A 16,560-nucleotide genomic window follows, 5' to 3' on the forward strand; every position below is an offset into this window, starting at 1 on the left:
TTCACATCAGGATGATGTCCTAAAACACTTTGCAATGTACCCTGTGAAGGGCTTTGAGAATCTCCAAGACGTGATGAGGTGTTTTATCAAATGCAAGGATTATTATTAATTTTTGAAGTTCAACTTCCATGTAAATTTATATATAAATCTGATGTATCCTGCCCAGTATCCTCACAAATCCAAATTTAACAATACAAAAAATGCAAATGAATTTGCTACTCAGCTCACTGTTGTTTTTGAGATGTGACTGTTACAGATTGGCTGCCCTGTTTGCCTCAGTGAAATATTTGTTAAATGTTAATGAAGACACTGATTAAGTGTGCTCAAAATGACACTATAAGATGGGCTCGAAAATAAAGTCCTACAAAGAACGGTCTAATCAGCTTGCAAGTTATTGTGAAATCTGAGCGAAGAGCAGTCCCCAAAATGGGCTACAAATTTCTACAATGAGAGATGGGAACTCCTTAGTGGATTGCAAACCTCAACAACGTAAGTGTCGTACATCATATGCTATTCTCATTTTGTGGAACATGTCACTGATATGTTGGCTTGTTTCCTATCTCCTCTCTTTAGATGTAATTCTACCCTTCAGTTACTTTTCAATCACCTGAGAGAATTGAAGCATTCAGGTGGCAACTTACTAACACTAAGGAGTAAAGGACTGTGTGGGGTTGTAAAATGGCATTTGTACCGACAACAATGGTAACAGACAGCTTAGAGTTAAAGGTAGAAGACAAAACTGGTAAGTTGTACAAAGACGTTGATAATTATTGCTGCACTCACCGTCCTATCTTGACGTAGGACAGTTTGTTCTAAATGTGATGCGATAAGACAAGATTTAATATTTGTTGGGCGAGAGAAAGCAATGAGCTTTCCCCGCCTAAGAGACAATCAAGTGACTCTCAGAAGGCATTCGGCTCCCACTTAGTGATCCTGCAGTTCTATTGACGAACCCTGGTAAGATGTGATTTCATAGAATGCTTTTGCACAGAACGAGGGCGTTTGGCCCACCAAGTCCACGCTGGCGCTTTCCCCACAAGTTCCCAAATTTAACAACGCTCTCCTCTCCTGGTCGCTCTCGATAATAAAGTTCACTCCCATGGTCAACAGTGCCCTAGATGACTTTTCTGGGGGGGGGGCGGAGGAGATAATAATTCCTTCAAAAAAAATAATATCAGTAACCCGTTTGAGACGTCTCAACCATTTGATCGAGCGCCGAGGGATAATATAATAATAATCCTTGCATTTGATAGGGCGCTTTTCAGGTCGGGAGGACATCCCAAAGCGCTTCACAGAACACACTGTTGAGTGAATTGACTGTGTGTTTGTGGGCGAACGCGGCAGCCGATTGCGCGCAGCAGCCGCGGGATTGAAAATGACCAATTTTTATTATTGTTTTGGTTTTTTTTGGGGGGAGGGGGTTATTATTAGGGCCGTGTGTGTGGTGGAGTAAGGAAACCTGCCCGGGGTTTGGCCCCTGACCGGCCTGGGATGGAACTCTCGCTCGCAAAGCGAGCGCTCTAACCACTGAGCTGCGGGGACTCCTCAATATCAAGCGCGAGGATTATTTTGGGATTATTACCCACAGTAATAATAATCCCTCTGCAGTGAGTGAGTGTGGAGGGGGGGGGAGGGAATGGGGGGGGGGGGAGGGAATGAGAGGAGAAAGACGACATCTCGCGAGAGGTGATGCCTTTGTTCACGCGGCCGGGACCTTCTCCTCGCCCCGCCCCTCGCCCCGCCCCCCGACAAAGCAGCGAGTGCGCAGGCGCGGGGAGTTGGCGGACGGACGGACTGTGAGGCGCGCGGTGTGGGGGAGGGGAAGCGGTGGCGGTTGAGCGGGAGATAGACAGACAGACAGACAGAGAGACTGCTGTGCGCTCGTCATCCGGCGGTCTGAGGCGTTGGGGACTTTTTTTTTAAAAAAATTTTTTTTCTCTCTCTCACACACGAAGCGCTCAGTCAGCCACCCACCCACCTTCCTTTCCTTTTCCTCCCTCCCTCCTTCCCCCTCTCTCTCTCTCTCTCGCTCTCTTTTTTTTTCCTTTCCCTCCGTTCAACATGTCGGGCAGGTCGGTGCGAGCCGAGACCAGGAGCCGGGCCAAGGATGACATCAAGCGGGTTATGGCAGCTATCGAAAAAGTACGGAAATGGTAAGCGAGAAGAAGAAGAAGAAGGAGGGAAGGAAGGAGGGAGGGAGAAAGAGGGGAAATGGAGGAGGAGGAGGAGGTATAAAGAGGTGAAAGGGCGCTCATTCGCTCGCTCGGCCTTCCTGCTGCTCTCCCCTCCCTCCCTCCCCACTCACGGCCATTGTGCGCCGTCCGCTCGCGCTTCCAACCGCCACTCTTCGTCTTCGCGAAGTTTCGGCGCCGTTTAAAGGGGAAGCGCCGCGCGCGTCTGTTTAAAGGACTTTTATTTTGTGTGTGTGTGTGCGGGTGAGAGTGCGGGTGTGTGTGTGTGTATGTACGTACGTACGTACGTGGGGGAGGAGGTTGAGGGGAAAAAAAATGGTATAAAAGACCCAAGAGAGAGCTCAGCGGAGGGGGACACCCAGAATCCAGTTCGATGCGAGTCACATGCGGCCCTGTGGCGGCTTTGTTTGTGTTTTGTGTGCAGATCCGCGGCCGAAGGCTCGGTCCTTGTGGTGGTGGTGGGGTTTTTTTTCTCTGTGGTGGTGGGGAGATTGATTTGGCTTTTGTAGAGGGAGCTAAGAGAGGACAGGCGCTCTCAGGGCCATCCTGGAAAACGTTTGCCTTCGTTTTAAGGATTGCACCGGCTTCCTTCAACTCATTCCCCCCCCCCCCCCACCTCTCCCATTGCACCTGTAACATATCTTCAGTTTGATTATTTTTCACACAAAAAGACCTTGTTTTGCATGAATAACCCCCCCACCACCACCCTCTCCCCCCCCCCCACCACCCTCTCCCCCCCCCACCACCCTCTCCCCCCCCCACCACCCTCTCCCCCCCCCCCACCACCCTCTCTCCCCCACCACCACCACCCTCTCCCCCCCCACCACCCTCTCCCCCCCCCCCCTTCACTCTGCCAGTGTTGATGTACGTCGAGTAAAAAAAAAACATGTTAAGTGTTTGATTTAAGTGCGTTTCGTTTAAATCGTGGGTGTCTCCATTCGGTAGATTTGCTTCGCAGTTTACAGTGGGTGGAAGGAAGCAACGTGACCCGGCGTTGTTTTGATTTTCACTTACTGTAAACATCGTAACCAGAGTCCACGTGTTTTGCCCACACACCGTGGCTGATATCCCGCTGTCTTGACGTGTGTGACCTGTTACCCAGATTTTGAATTGCGTTGCCGTTTACCATCGCAGTCTCCGAAGCTGATGCCACCCCAAGCTTCTCTTGAAGCAGTCTTGCTTCCGAGTCAGACGGTGAGCGGTTGGGGCTTCAGCTCGTAACATAGGCTTCTGTGTGGTTCTCGGGGAGGTGTGAGGTTGTTGCAAGTGCTGTCCCTCAGATGAGTTGTTAAAACCGAGGTTGTTCAAAGGGACATTACTGTGATGCTATTCAAAAAGAATAGTTCTTGCCGATGTCCAGACTGACGAATCTTCCAGGTTAATTGGTCATTCGAGAGACCCTGTTGGAGTTTTGCATGTTTTCACGTTAGGATGATCTGAAATATGTATTGCAAGGTTCCTGAAACTGGTAAGAAAAAAGAAAGAACTTGGATTGTATAACATCTTATGTTGGAACCTCTCAAAGCCCTGTACAGTAATTATATTGAAGTGTAATGAGTGTTAGGTTTCCTGACTTTATACAAGATAACAACCTGGTAATTTGGAATTAAATGTTGATATCCCAATACAATGCCAGATTGAGAAACATGATGTTTCAGTTTGTTTGATCCTGATCAGGGTCACTGAGCACTCACCATCTATATGTTCCTAGCACATAAACTGACAAAAAAAGTTTAATCAGAATATATTAATGTATACACCAGATAGTTATGTTAGGGAAGTAATCTAATCTTGAATTTCTATTTGTGGTTATAAACTACTTCAATTTGATTTTGTGGCTTAGATGTTATTGGAGCATGTTGATTTTCTGCTTCATGTTTATAACCAATAATCGTGACTTTTTGCAGTTTTTCACTTGACTCAAGCTAGGTGCTTGCTAATTTCGGCTACCTTACCTAAGAGTCCATTTTTGACAAGTGAGTGTTGGGTAGATTATTTAACTTGGAGCGTTACAGCTGTGCTCAATCCTGCCTATGCACTCTTTCAAATATGAGTCATTTGATAGTGATCAAACATGGAGCCCCTTTTGTTTAAAAACAATCTTTTTTTCTAAAATGCAGGGAGAAGAAATGGGTTACTGTTGGTGATACATCTCTCAGGATCTACAAGTGGGTACCTGTAACAGAACCCAAAGTTGATGATGTAAGTGAATCGATTACAGGAGAACACGTACTTTGGAGTGACTGACATTTAAATATCGATCCCTACTTCTGTATTCCAATCGAAGACAGATACATGAGGCAGCGATATTTTCAATGGCTGTGTTATTAGATAGATTGAGTAATTATCCAGGTGGTAATAAGTCATTTAAGATAGCCATGGAGTTGAGGTTCAAATACTGATTTTCAGTAACTCCATTTGCAAATACACGAGTATCTGCTGAATATGTCACTTACAATATGCAAAATCTAAATAGGAATAACTGTCCATAGGTATGAAGATTCAGTGCAATTCTCAAAACGTTTTAAAGTTTTTTCCTTTTTTTTAAACCGCAGAAAAATAAGAATAAGAAGAAGGGGAAAGATGATAAGTGTGGTTCTGAACTGACCACCCCTGAAAACAGCTCCTCACCGGGCATGATGGATATGCAAGGTCGGTGAATTTCACCCGTTTGTGTTTGGTCCAATATCAAGTTTTTCATAAAAAATGTTCAGCTTTTTGCCTCTCATTCTCTCTCCGGCTAATCAGCTGAAATCTTAGTAACATTTGGAGAAATCTTGATAGCAAAGGGACACATCACAATTGTAGCAGTGATTTGTAGAAATGGGTAGAGTAATGATCCTAAAGACTGGGGGAGAGAGGTTGAATAGAAACTTAACAATGAAAATAGAAGCTTGATATGTCAGGTGTTTTTGATCCTGACTTTGACTTGCAACATATTTACATTGAAACAGACTTCAATCATTCATATTTTCAACAGGAAGTCAACTTGAAATCTTCAAGTGAAGTCTTAACTTCAGTCGCACACAATGTATTTTCTTTGTTTGCAATATTTAAATGTGAAGGTTCTTTTGCTATAGGTGCACAAGTGGAAAAAATCCAGTCCTCGTGTGTATGCTTGAATCTAATTGAATGTTAATGTTTTTAATTAGATGAGAACAGCAATCAGAGTTCTATAACAGATGCCTCCCCCATGAAACAAGAGAACAGCAGCAACCCAAGTCCCATACCTGAGCAGAACCCAGTAATCCAAGCAGAGGGCACTGAGGCGAGGGCAGAGGAACCCCAGGCCCCCACTAAAGACCAGCCCAGCTCTGAGGGTAAGGCTTCAACTATGTTTATTCAAAGAGTTGTTAGTAGTGAGTTGATGGACTCTAATTTAAATTCAGTTGTTGATTCCAATCAAGATTTTTATCATGGGTCTGGAACCATAAAATTGATAACTGAACATATCTTTAGGTGTGTGAAACTGCTAATTATGGAAAATTTAATTTTATGAGCTAGTGATGTGCATCATTGTGTCAAGGAATGTGATTATTGTATTTTTACAGAATGTTGTGTACAATGATTTAACCGAAACATAAGGGTGAAAAAATGCAGAATATTGCTCAGGGAGGGGAGAGGGGCGAAATGATCCATGTCAAGTGCTCACAAATGTTATGTTAAGCTATGTGTAACTGTAGATGTTCTTTTATATTGACTATAAAAACTGCATGGCTTGGATTTTTACCTGAAGTGAAGACTTGTTAAGCCTGCAAGGCAGTTTTAGAAGTTTTAACTTTCACTTTTATGTACTGTAGAGTACGTGACTGCTGTCACTTGTACTGAACGCCAATCTGCACTGAAGTTGATGAATGAAGAGTCTGATTGGGTGTGCTTTGTTAGCAGGAAGTACTATGGAATGCATTGCTACAATAGATAGGAATAAAATTGTAGAAATTGTGAGTAACCAAAGGCTTGATCAATATAGTCCTTTCTCTCTCTCTCTTGCTTCTTGAGAGGCATTCATTATTACTGCTGCTGGAGATCTCTATATCGCGTTTGTACAGTTCATTTCCTGTTCTTGTCAGTGGTGTGATCTCCAGGATACGATCAGGATGGATTTTGAATTGATAATGCACAAAAGGACCTGTTCTCTGGGGAGGTGAACGGTCTACTCTCTAATTGACAGTACATGGAGTTTGCAAAGTGGCCTCTCTCTGGAAAGGTCCTAACCTCAAATCAGAATATCACGTGGCCTTACAGGTGATCATTCTTTTCAATTATTCAATCATGTTAAACCTTTTTAATGTTCATCTCCTGACTTGAGTATTTTCAACCTGAACGTAATTTTCAGCTAAAACTGCAAATCATCAATGTTCTTCTGCAGTCCCTTATGTACCATCAGGAATACAAGGTACATTAATTTGCTCTTACTTGCAGAATACTGTCAAAGGGTGCTGTGTGGAAGGCAGTATAAGAGGTTTACTGATAGTTCTTGAAACAAACATGTACGCTGCAAAGAATGAAGAGCTTCAATGCTGCAATTTCCTTTATCCAGATGGACTTTATATTTTGTGTAAACTCTTCAGGTTGAACTGATTTCTTGCACAAACTGTTCCTGTGATGTAGGTTAAACAAGAACTGACCATAAGTACATTTTCAACCATACTAGAAATCTGTTTTTGTTATTCAAATCAATCAAACTTACTGATGATTGAAGTTTTTTTTTCTAAAAAGGTGCTGAAGTGAAAAATGCATCAAAGGTGATTAAAGAATTCTGTGATAAATAGACTGCAGCAGTTTACTTATGCATGCCTTGCAAGGAGGTCTGTCTGTAGCCACAGCTATTTAAGCAGTTTACTTATAATGTTTGCTTTTTAGTAATTCAACAAATGCAGTGCAGAATTCTGTAACTGATCATTCAACTTCAGTTCCACATGTTAGTATGGAATCTATTGAAAACATTTAGTGTAAATTTTGAAGAAAGTTATTTGAGTATGTAGGTTCGTGGGGATTGTGAGTAGAAAAATATGGGTGACTGGTGGTTTTAAGCCTGACCCATAGATCAAAGTTGAGAAACACTGCTGTATTGTTTGTACTGCATGGTACTAAAAAACAGAATGCTTACCAAGAGGTCATGGATTGTTTATGTACCTTATATACTACGTTGAACTAAGATTTGTTTGGAATCCTCTATGATGGGTATTGCTTAGAAGCATTGGTGTATATCTGTGTGGACTTTGCTCTCAACAGCTACTGGCTGACTTTAAAACCTCATTACTGCTACTATTTGTACGTTGTATAATGACAGTTTGCTGTCCCATTTAAATTTGGAGCCAGTGATTACAGAAAAATCAGTTTTTTTTCAAATGCACCTTTGTGTATGTCAATATTGCTTTGGAAAAACTGTTGGCTATATCGAAATTAGTTTTTGAGAAATTAAGTTTTATTTTCCCTCTTTCTGTGAGCCCCACCCCATCTTCTAAAGACGTCCTAACTCCTTTTTCTCCGGGGGAATAGTTTCATGCATAAGCCTTGTTGGTGAGTGACAGCAGGCAGTTAGACCAGCTAAGCCCAATCTTGATTTTGCCGACACATGGCTGCTGTATAACAAGCAAGATCAGAAAGCTTGGCTAATCCGTCCTAGGTATTCCTTGACTGAGCAGCTAACAAAGCACAGACTTTTCTATTTATGTCAAGTGTATACTTATTAAATTCAAAGAAAAGAACCAGGGGTCTGCCATTGCCAATTTGAGTTATTTACCACAATTATACCCTCTTCCTATTGTGTGATATTGCAGTGATGTTATAGGAACTCCAGTCTCTTCGTGTGAAATCCAAATGACCTACATGTAAAAGATGAACTTGTTAAATGTATTTCTTCCCTTATGGTTGCAGGCACATCGCCACAAGTGGTGCCCAATTCCCAAACTGCTGCAGAACCATCCCAGAGCGATTCAGAAAAAAATGATGCTCAGCCCTCAGGAGTCAAAGAGGAGAGCATAGAGACCAAAGATACTCAGGTACCAAACAGAGGAGAAAATAACTACAACATAGTGTGCATTTGGGGGGGGGGGACAAAATAAATCACCTATTCGTGATCTTAAGCTACAAGCTGCTGAGACTTGCATTCTAGTGGGATTGAATCAATAGATGATTGTTTGCCCAAGATATAGTACGACATTTATTTCCACCTTCACCAATGCTTTAATGGAGTGAATGCAATGCCAAATTACTGTAAAGCCCACTGAACCTTGCTCATGTTGAGTTATAAAGTGTTATAATCGGCTCTGTTCTGGTTAATGTAAGCAAACCACATTGGCTCCTCATCTTTTATTGCACTGTTGGAGTCCCTCCTCTATTTAGTCTGGTTATTGCTGCTTTATACCGCTTTAATCTCACGAGGGACAAACTCCACACATAAAATATAAAGGAGAAATTTGTTCGTTGGTCTGCTGAAAAATTCAAAGTACAAATATCTGTCAATGGATGCCTTGATTCCTGTGGCAGATATTTGTACTATTCACCAAACTGTTCTCTGGTTGCTGTGTAAACTTTTCATATAGTTAAAGTACACTTCAGCTCATCAGATTTTGACTATGTAGAATAATTGTCATCCTTCTCTGCAATGCTTAGTATATAAACCAACAGTCTTGGTGAGCAATCTTTGTTCTTCAGAATTTGAGGGGGAAATCCATGAATCTGTATATTGTAATGTAAGCTATTGGTCTGCAACAATCCATCCTGACTGTTCCGCTCCTTGTAGGAATCTGAAGACGGGGAATCACTTCCAAAAAAGATGAGAACAGAGAACTCTCAGCAGAGTGCTGAGGAGAGCTAGGCTGTCGAGAAAACTGTGGGGTCACTTTCCACTTCAAGGTACATCAACAGGCTTCCTTTCAGACCAACCTTCACACATTACTGAACACAGAGGAACCACTGACCACAGACGGATGTTAGGTCATGATCCAAGCTAATTTGGGAAGGCTGGACCGATACAATGCTGAAGAATTTCTCCTGTGAAATGCACATTATGGTCATTTATGTATTTAAATTACTTTCACTGTTAAGAGTGGGGCGGATGGAAGAAATGGACTCAGGAGGGTTTACGCACTGGTAGTTTATAAAACTTGTCAAGATCACGTTTTTGCTGCTGTATTTTTCATTTCTTTTATTTATGTTGTAAAATATTTAATGGTACAGGTCAGATTTACTGTGTGTGAAATCCATTGTTCATGCCATTCGGTTCCATTTTGTGCCTCCTTTTTAAAAAGAACTTTTTGCCACTATCTTACTGAAAGTGCCCTCTGTTTGCACAATGCCTTGAATTAGTAAGATTCTGTTTAATCATGTTAGCAAGTGCAACAAACAAGTCTGAATGAGTGGGTCCTTTTCACACTGAGTTTGTAACTTTGAAAGACTCCCTACATATCTGTACTCCAGATTTGCTTGAATGTGGTATGAAGTCAACCCAACCTCCTTTTTTAAAAAAAAAGTAAGAAAGAAAATATCTGGATGAAGTCAATTTCGATGGGGAGTTTTTATTAAGCTGGTTTTAAATTGACCACCCTGTGGAACCATCGGTAAAATTAAAACTTCAAAGTAGTGAATAGTGCTAAGACAGTTTTCGTTTAAAAACAAATGGCTGCCATCTCAACCCCCACCCCCGAAAAAGCAACTCCTTTATACAGCATCATGTCCTGTTTCTATAATATATAAAATCTTTTTAAGATTTCAGTTTAGAAATTATGTAGTTACTGAATATTCTACTTCACTACTGATAATCGTTTTCAAGCATAAGCAGGATTTGGTGGGAAGTACAAATTCATTTTTTTAAATTAAGTAAGTATAGAAAAAGAATATTAGAAGCTGCAAGGATTCTCAAATTACCTAACCTTGTGCATTAACATCAAGGTGAAACTCGCTGCATAAAAGCTTCACAGGCTGCGAGCAATGGAATAACAAGTGAGGGAGGTGTGAATATTTCCACGGGGTTCAATTCAATTTCCAAAAGGTTGGTAGACTGCCACACATCATTCATCGAGTGAAAGTCTTTACTGTTAAATGGTTTTGATTGCTTCTTATGCCTGTGACTTTTATTCCCATCTGGCCACTTATCTAATACCTGAACGATTTGTTGAATGCTTGTATTTGAGATCCATCGTCCCAACTTTATCAAATTTGCATTGAATATGAAGCATTCCAAGGCTGAGGTAATATTCAAGGTATTAAGGTGAAGTGCACATTGTGTTGCACTGACACGTAATGGGTGCTTGCTTTTGAGGGGGCAATGGAAATGCATTGTGCTCAATTACCAGTCTTGCAAGTATCGATTTCCCTGTTGTCACTGTGCCTGACATCAAAGTGTTGTTGATTGAAAGATTTGGAAAGCATAAAATTAAGTGAATATTTATTGATGACCAAATCTTGGAGTTGGGAAGCAAGAGTAGGAGAGAGTTCAAAGTGTATGTAGCATTGCCCTGTATTTATACTTTATTTTCCATGTTCTCCAATGTTTGTTTAGCATTCATAGTAGTTTGTTTCGAGAATCATGTGAGACAGTGAATCAAGCAGGTCTTTTCATTTGGTTAACAAAGTGTACTGTAACTTCCTTTTTAGCAGGGGTGGGGAGAAACTTATTTTTTCCCTTAATTATGTTTTATGGATTTTTGGAAGAAAAAATATTGGGCGTTGTCTGGTGACACGGCTAGTGACTTACTCTGCATGCACGAGTGGTCCTGTCAGGGTAGTGTAGGAAATGCTTTGTGCAACACTAGATTGAGATGTCTCAAGGGGATTGCAAGTGTCTCAGGCCATGTAACCCATTTACAGTCACGTGCCTGCATTATACAGAATTTAGGAGTAAATAGTACTGGAAAATGTCCAACGATTTGGAGATGCCATGATGTGAAATCAATGTTCTAATTAACAACTCCCAATTTGTATTTTTCACATGTAGCATTTCTGTGCCGTTACTTTGGTCACTTGGCACTTTTTTAATTGCATAAGGTTGGATGCTGTGCGTCAGAGGGATGTGGGGAATGTTTGTCTTACTAACCCAAGCTGTGTTTCCTGTGTGCATCAAGCCTCTGTGTTTAAATTAAATTTGGCTGACTAGAAATGGGAACAGATTGCAAGTAGTGCGATCACAGAATCAAGTCAACTGTTCTGCAGATTCCCTTAACAGAAAAAACAGGTTTCAATAGCAGTAGTTAGGAGATACAGGGTGCTTCTTAATTAATTCTCGAAGGATGTACTATTTGAAAAAAATTGCTGTATAAGAACTAACGTAGGTGTCTGAGTCGGTTTGTATTTAGTTTGTGTTTTTCTTAGATGGTAACATTGCAGATAGGAACACGACTTGTGGAAAGGTTCCATTTAATCAAACCCTTCTAGTGTTTTTTTTTGTTGTTGCCAGAAATAATTTATCCTATTTTACCTTCGATTGACTTCAGCTATTCCATGGGATGATGGTTTAGTTCTAATTTACTGTGATACTTTACAAACTACTGGGGACTGGCAACGTTTGTTACTTGTTTTCTTTCCGGCTCGGTTCCGCGGTAATTGCTACTGCTCAGCTCTACCTTCTTGTATTGGTTTTGTACACTTTGAATACATTAACCAAAATAAATTATATTTTAATGGTGCATTGAATAAGTGTGTGATGAGGTGAAGGATAACCCAAACGAGAAATTAATGTGAGTAATTTTGGTAGGGTATTTGTCAGTTTCAGGACAGCTACAGTGAGAAGGGTACAATTCAATACCTTGTGTCCTGAAAGGGATCTCGATGATGTAAACTTTTTAAATGCTTAGCAACACTGATGCATTTTATAGATGTGGTGTTAATTTTTTAAAGCGAAAAGTTGGTTCTAGTCTAGCCTCCAGAACTGAATTTGTTTTTTGCTGATGAAGCTAGCTTCTGTACAACCCTTTGTTAGTGTAATTTGTTTATTGCCGGTATCTGCATTGGACATTTGTACAGTGGTATGTTAAAGCTTCTAGTGGAAGGTGTTTCCACTCCGCTACAACGTAGATTTTTTTTGGATCCATTTAATGCAGTTGTCAAAAAAAGGAAAAAAGACTGACTGCTTCTTGTTTTCCTCTAAAATATATTTGTAATGTTGGAGCTTCTGTTACAGTTTTTGTTCCTCTTATGTTCCCTCCCGCCCCCACCGTGAGAGCGATTTAAACGCATTTCCATATACTGTACAGTATATTGCTGGTGTGCAGTATAAAACCTGAATAAGTGTTTTAAGTCTGTATTTCAGCAATAGTTGTGAGTTTCAAATTTTGCTTATGGAATTTTTTTTGGTGTTGCAAGAAATTAAAAATACCACATTCCAAAATGTTGTAGTCGTAAGTGCAGGCGCTTGTATTTGCTAGCAACCCACAGGACAGGTCACTGTCTTGTGACTGTCGTTCTTAGTTCTTTAATTCCATGCTACTTTTACACCGAACTGTACAGACAGAAAATGTCACGAATACTGTCCAGCTGTCAACCAGAGGCAATGTAGTTAATCAGGACTGCCCATCTTTTTAAAGGCCTGTTATGATTTGTAGAGACCCAAGCTATCATGGNAAAAAAACATTTCCAACTAAAATGCAGTGTTGTACAGCAGTATGATTTATTTTTCTTATTTATTCTCTTACGTATGGTTTGTACCATGTACAATGACTCTGTTTTCATGAATAAAAAATTGTACAGCGATGGCGTGGTACTTTTTATTGCTGTTCGGATTTTTTTCCCTCCATCTTTGTCCCTCAGTCTGACTTGTGGGCAGATCTAGGCTTGTGGGTGTCGGTTGATGTCTGACACTTTCCCCAAGTTATCATTCTTGCACACTTGATAGCCAACTTGCACACAGCAATGTCCCACAAACGGCCATGATGTGGGCTTTTCACTTCATGGGCGGTGGGAAGGAGAGAAGAACAGTTTAAACATAAATGTGATGAACGATGCAGAAAAGGTAAGATTTGAGACGAGGTACTTACGTAGATTGTGCTTTGTCAAGCAAGTTGATTGGTATGTCTTAATAACCTTACATGTCATGGCCGTTTTAGGGCTCATTTTAAAGTGAATTAAAAGCACTGCTGTTAAACAAAGTTGTTAAAGTGAAGTAAAAGGAAGAATTACTTTTGCATTATCTAGTTTTAATGTGACGGGGGCTCCCCCTCACCTGCCATACGCTCACTTTTCAATGCTTCTTTCCGCTGTCTTTAGATAGAAACATGGAATCGTACAGCACAGAAAGAGGCCATTTGAACCATCATGCCCATGCTGGGTCTTAGAACGAACTCTGCGACTAGTCACACTCCCGCTAGCGTGCATAAGGATGCCCTTATTTGACTGGCAAGCAAATTATCCATTTCTGCTTTGACATTGGCTGACTTAGATGGTCTGGACCAGTTCACTGGAACATTTTGAATAGCATGCTAAATCGGACTTTGTAAGGCAGATTGTGATCATCAATATCCCTGTTCTCTTATCTCAATAACTAGCTGGCTATACTTTTTTAATGTATTAGCGTTATCATAAACAAAATTACTATCATCCGACTTAACTCATTGAATGCATTTGGCCGTGGTGTATCAGCCTTTTCTTAAATTGTTCGAAACTATACGCTTTTTAAATGAAAATGCAGTCGTATCAATTTATATACAAACGTAACCATCAACCAGCTAATTACGGTTTAAACTGGTTCTGTGGTTTCAGTAAACATTACCGATGACCCCAGTCTCTTAAAATAGAGAGCGCGGTGACTGGTACGTGTTTGACGGTGCAATATCCAGAGATATGGAATCTCTGCCCAGCGAACAATTGCAGCAAAGTGCATTTTAGTATCTCTAATCTTTTTCAGAATAATAAGGAAGCGTATTACTTTCCATTACCACGGAGTTTAAACGGAACAAACCCAGTGATCAATAATCCACGAAATCTCATTGGATTAAAACCAAATAGCTCGAAAACAACTTTTAATTCAGAAAATTTAGTGTGTAATCGGTGGTAACCAGATCCCTCTTCGCTCTCTTCTCACCCCCACACCACCCACCCACCCACCCACCAAAAAAAAAGTTAAATTCCAAATCAACTGCCCCTTAATTTTAGTCCTTGTTGGGTTAAAGATAGAATTTCGGTGAATGAATGCGTTAATAAACCAAAACTCCTGCACATTTTTTTTCCCTTTCAATTTAGAAATCTCCTTATTTCCCTCCCTCTTGTTTCTTCTCCCCACACCCCCCTGCTTTCTCTCTTTATATCCTTTTTCTCTCTTGTCCCTCCTTTCTCTCCCTCTCCCTCTCCTTCACTTTCGCTGCTGGATGTTTTTTTTCCAGCATTAGTTTGAGGGGGGCGGATCCCTTTAAGAAAGCTGGGCGTTGTGTCGGCGGGGAGATAAAGGCAATAAAAGGGGCGGTGGCGGGGGCGAGCCCCTTTAAGAACGCTGGGCGGAGGACGCTGGCGATTGGACGGCGGGGGGGACGAGTCGGCGGAGAGAAAAGCAAATAAAAGGGGCGGGGGGGGGGGGCGGTCTCGGCGGTGGCGCCGGCTCTCCCATGTCGGCAGCGGTGGTAATGGCTGCGGCCCGAGCAGCCGCCGCTTCCCTCGCTCTCCCGCTTCGCGGTTTGAACTGAGCTGAAGTAACGGCCGCCGCCGCCGCCATCATGGCCAAGGACGTGTTCCTGCTGCGCTCGGCCGGGCCGCCGGGCGACATCAAGCAGGAGCCGGAGGACGACTCGGACGCGGACGAGGAGGCGGAGGAGGCCGAGGCGAGCGTGAGGAAGGCGGGCGAGGCGCAGATCATCCACAGCGGCCACTTCATGGTGTCGTCGCCTCACAGCGAGCACCCGCCCAAGAAGGGCTACGACTTCGACACGGTCAACCGGCAGACGTGCCAGACCTACTGCTTCGGGCCGCTCAGCACCTCGCACCTCTCCATCGACGCCTCCCTCACCAAACTCTTCGAGTGCATGACTCTGGCGTACAGGTGAGGAGGCGAAGGCCCCTCCGGGGGAACTGCCGAGGCCTCGGGCTCGATTTATGTCCGTCCCCCGTTCCCCCCCCCGTCCCCCCTGGGGGGGGGGGGGGGGGGAAGACGCGTACGTGTGAGGGTCGGTGGTCAGTTGGGGTGGGGTGGGTTCGGGGTGGGGTGGGCGAGGAAGTTTTTAGGAAGGCCACTCCCGACTCGTTTCGTCTCCTCTCTCCGCTTTTGGGGGATTTTTAAAAAAAAATAATATATATATACGTTTATGTAATATTTATTTTTTTAAAAAAAATCAAAACTCGTCGGGGGTCACTTAAGGGATGTGTTCGAAAGGCATTCGACTCATTTTATATCCTTCTCTTTCTCTCTCCCCCCCCCCCACCTCCCCCCCCCCCCCACACACACACACACACATCCCACTTTTATTAAACAAAATAATCCAACTGTTGTTGTTATTGTTATGATTATTATTATAATTATTATTATAATTACTTCATTCCGGCTGAGTTCTATCAAGCACGTAGACCACCAAACGTGGGCTCTCTCCCCCCTCCCCCCCACCCCCACCATCATCACGTCTCATCTTCTTCTCATAAGAATAGTTATTATTAAAGCTGCGTTTCCACTTTATTGTTTAGATTTCCCCAACAGTCAGTTGGAATTGCGGTCCCATTTAAACCACGACGTGTGGGAAAAGGGGGGGATTTGGGAGCGAGAAAAAGAACGGGACAGGGACAAAATTAGACCCCCCCCACCACACCCCCACCCAAAAAAAAATGCAGTTGGAGAAGGCAGTGCAGAGACGACAAAAGGGGAGCCACACGTTCAGGAGACGTCCTTTAGATGTGGTCCTTCAGTGCCTCCTATTTCCCCTTTCAATTAATTCTCGTTTTACATTAAAAGTCTCCCTCTCTCTCTCTCCCCCACACCCACCATCATTATATTTTATTTTAGAGAGAGAGAGAGAGGCAGTGCTTCCTTGTGGGGCCCCTGATCCAGTTGCAATAAACAATAACCCTCACCCCCCCCCCCCCCTCCCACCCCCAATCTCTGCACGGTTTTAGTTTGTTTGCTCACAAATGTTTTTTTCTCTCCTCCTCCTCCTCCTCCTCCTCTCCTCTGGGCACAGCGCAGCCCAGCAACCAGTCATTGCAGCATTTTATTTAAAAGCAAACGCATCCGACCCTGCGATAGTTTGACACCCACACGCACTTTTAATGGTTTAAGGCTGATTTTATTTTCTATATCCGCTATATGTGTTTGTCTGTGTGTTATGGGAAGAGAACCCACGTCTGGTGATCTGTGTGACTGGTAGATCTTGGCGAGATAAAGTGCTTTGAACTTGATGTACACGTAAACCTACTGGACTGAGCTGCAGTGTTTTCCATCGAGTCTTGGAAGCAT

General features: G+C 42.5%; 2 protein-coding genes across 3 annotated transcripts in view; both read left to right on the plus strand.

Annotated features, from left to right (window-relative positions):
• The first annotated feature begins 1,999 nt into the window (after positions 1–1,999).
• Positions 2,000–12,884, plus strand: bcl7a (BAF chromatin remodeling complex subunit BCL7A). 2 transcript variants are annotated; one of them, XM_007902224.2, is made up of 6 exons: positions 2,000–2,153; positions 4,313–4,394; positions 4,748–4,844; positions 5,345–5,512; positions 8,073–8,197; positions 8,941–12,884. In XM_007902224.2, exons 1-6 carry the CDS (start codon positions 2,062–2,064, stop codon positions 9,013–9,015), a joined length of 639 nt encoding a protein of 212 aa, XP_007900415.2. In that variant the 5' UTR covers positions 2,000–2,061; the 3' UTR covers positions 9,016–12,884. The 2 variants fall into 2 exon arrangements, with proteins under 2 accessions (XP_007900415.2, XP_042193495.1); XM_042337561.1 differs by having other exon boundaries at positions 2,047–2,142.
• A 1,835-nt stretch (positions 12,885–14,719) lies between these two features.
• LOC103184297 (MLX interacting protein) overlaps positions 14,720–16,560 on the plus strand; it is a 32,366-nt gene continuing 30,525 nt past the window's right edge. The window contains exon 1 of the mRNA XM_042337534.1: positions 14,720–15,159. Within this exon, the coding sequence (XP_042193468.1) occupies positions 14,837–15,159 (323 nt within the window). The 5' untranslated portion in view covers positions 14,720–14,836. The remainder of the gene's footprint in view (positions 15,160–16,560) is intronic.

The sequence above is a fragment of the Callorhinchus milii genome, unplaced genomic scaffold (genome assembly GCF_018977255.1).
Source record: "Callorhinchus milii isolate IMCB2004 unplaced genomic scaffold, IMCB_Cmil_1.0 Scaffold8, whole genome shotgun sequence".
NCBI classification, from domain to species: Eukaryota; Metazoa; Chordata; class Chondrichthyes; order Chimaeriformes; family Callorhinchidae; genus Callorhinchus; species Callorhinchus milii.

Coding starts and splice junctions, on each gene's coding strand:
- bcl7a (XM_007902224.2), top strand. CDS start 2,062: ATGTCGGGCAGGTCGGTGCGAGCCGAGACCAGGAGCCGGGCCAAGGAT. Junction 4,395..4,747: donor CAGAACCCAAAGTTGATGAT/GTAAGTGAATCG, acceptor TTTAAACCGCAG/AAAAATAAGAATAAGAAGAA. Junction 4,845..5,344: donor GGGCATGATGGATATGCAAG/GTCGGTGAATTT, acceptor GTTTTTAATTAG/ATGAGAACAGCAATCAGAGT.